At 45.4% G+C, this 1,142-nt stretch overlaps 1 protein-coding gene across 1 annotated transcript; it reads left to right on the top strand.

The window, feature by feature from the left end:
* Positions 1-1,142, top strand: LOC139754111 (uncharacterized). Its single transcript, XM_071671196.1, has 2 exons — positions 1-35; positions 313-1,142. Exons 1-2 carry the CDS (start codon positions 24-26, stop codon positions 799-801), a joined length of 501 nt encoding a protein of 166 aa, XP_071527297.1. The 5' UTR covers positions 1-23; the 3' UTR covers positions 802-1,142.

Below are 1,142 nucleotides of genomic sequence, written 5' to 3'. Positions count from 1 at the left end.
CAGCTCACTCAACCGCTGCAGACATGAAGGTTCTCGTAAGTCCCCGTCCATCCTTTGTTTTTTTTGTGAACTGTAGATGTAACGATCCATCTGTGAAGAATACTGATCCCGTTCTCTTCACCTACTTTTTTTTCTTAAATGAAGGAACTTTAGCCATCTATCCTTTCTTTATAATAAGGTAGTCCACGGCATTGTAACTACAGTAAAATCCTCTCGGATATCAATAATAAACTTTATCACGATACACTTCGTCAGGATACCTGTTTACTGGTGTAATTCGGCTTAAACTTCAATATCCTGCTGCACCCTCAGGTACTTCTTGCTTTGGTGGGCGCCGCCTGCGCCGCCGCCCTTCCTGCTGAGGCTCCAGCACCAGAGACACAAGCTAATGAAGTGGTGCAGACCCAAGCTGATTTTACGACAGCTTATGCGGCGGCCGCTGCCGCTGGCAACGAGGTCCCCAAGGCTACTTATCTCGACTACACCAAGGAAGTCGCCGACGCCAGGGCTGACTTCCAGGCTGCTTATGAAGCCGCTGCCGCAAAAGCTGAGGCCGCCCCCGACACCGACCTGGATGGTAAGCTCTCCACCTACAGCGGTTTCCTCTCCACCATCGACGGCAGGATGTCTCCTCTCTACACCAACAACTTTGGTGCCTACGGTATCCATGCCCCCGTGCTTGCTAGAGCCCCAGTGTTTACTGGAGCTAACGTAATCGCTGGAGCACCACTGGCTGCCGGAGCTCCTCTGACCTACAGCGGACTTGGCTTCCCCGGTGCATTTGGACTCCACGGATTCTAAAAATCCTATAGATTTCTTCTTCAATTTTCTGAGGTCGAATAATAGGCTGCTATCTTATCTTTATTGCGTTTTGTGATATTAAACTCTGTCATAATAAAGTTCGATAAATATTCTACAAATCAAAATTATCTATCAAAATCCTTCACACAAAGATTTTCGAACGTTTTCATGTGTTTAATGTTCTATCCACTCATATTTCTTGTATGTTGTTTGTTATATGACAAACAATACATTTCATCGTCCTTTGTATTGGTACATATATTCCACCTACTACTTTGAATGTGTAACTGAAGCTTTGACAAGCAACTTTTACAACTTGTTCATGGAAGATGTCATGCCAA

This window comes from Panulirus ornatus, chromosome 16, assembly GCF_036320965.1.
Source record: "Panulirus ornatus isolate Po-2019 chromosome 16, ASM3632096v1, whole genome shotgun sequence".
NCBI lineage: Eukaryota > Metazoa > Arthropoda > Malacostraca > Decapoda > Palinuridae > Panulirus > Panulirus ornatus.
This window is presented reverse-complemented; position numbering and strand designations above follow the sequence as displayed.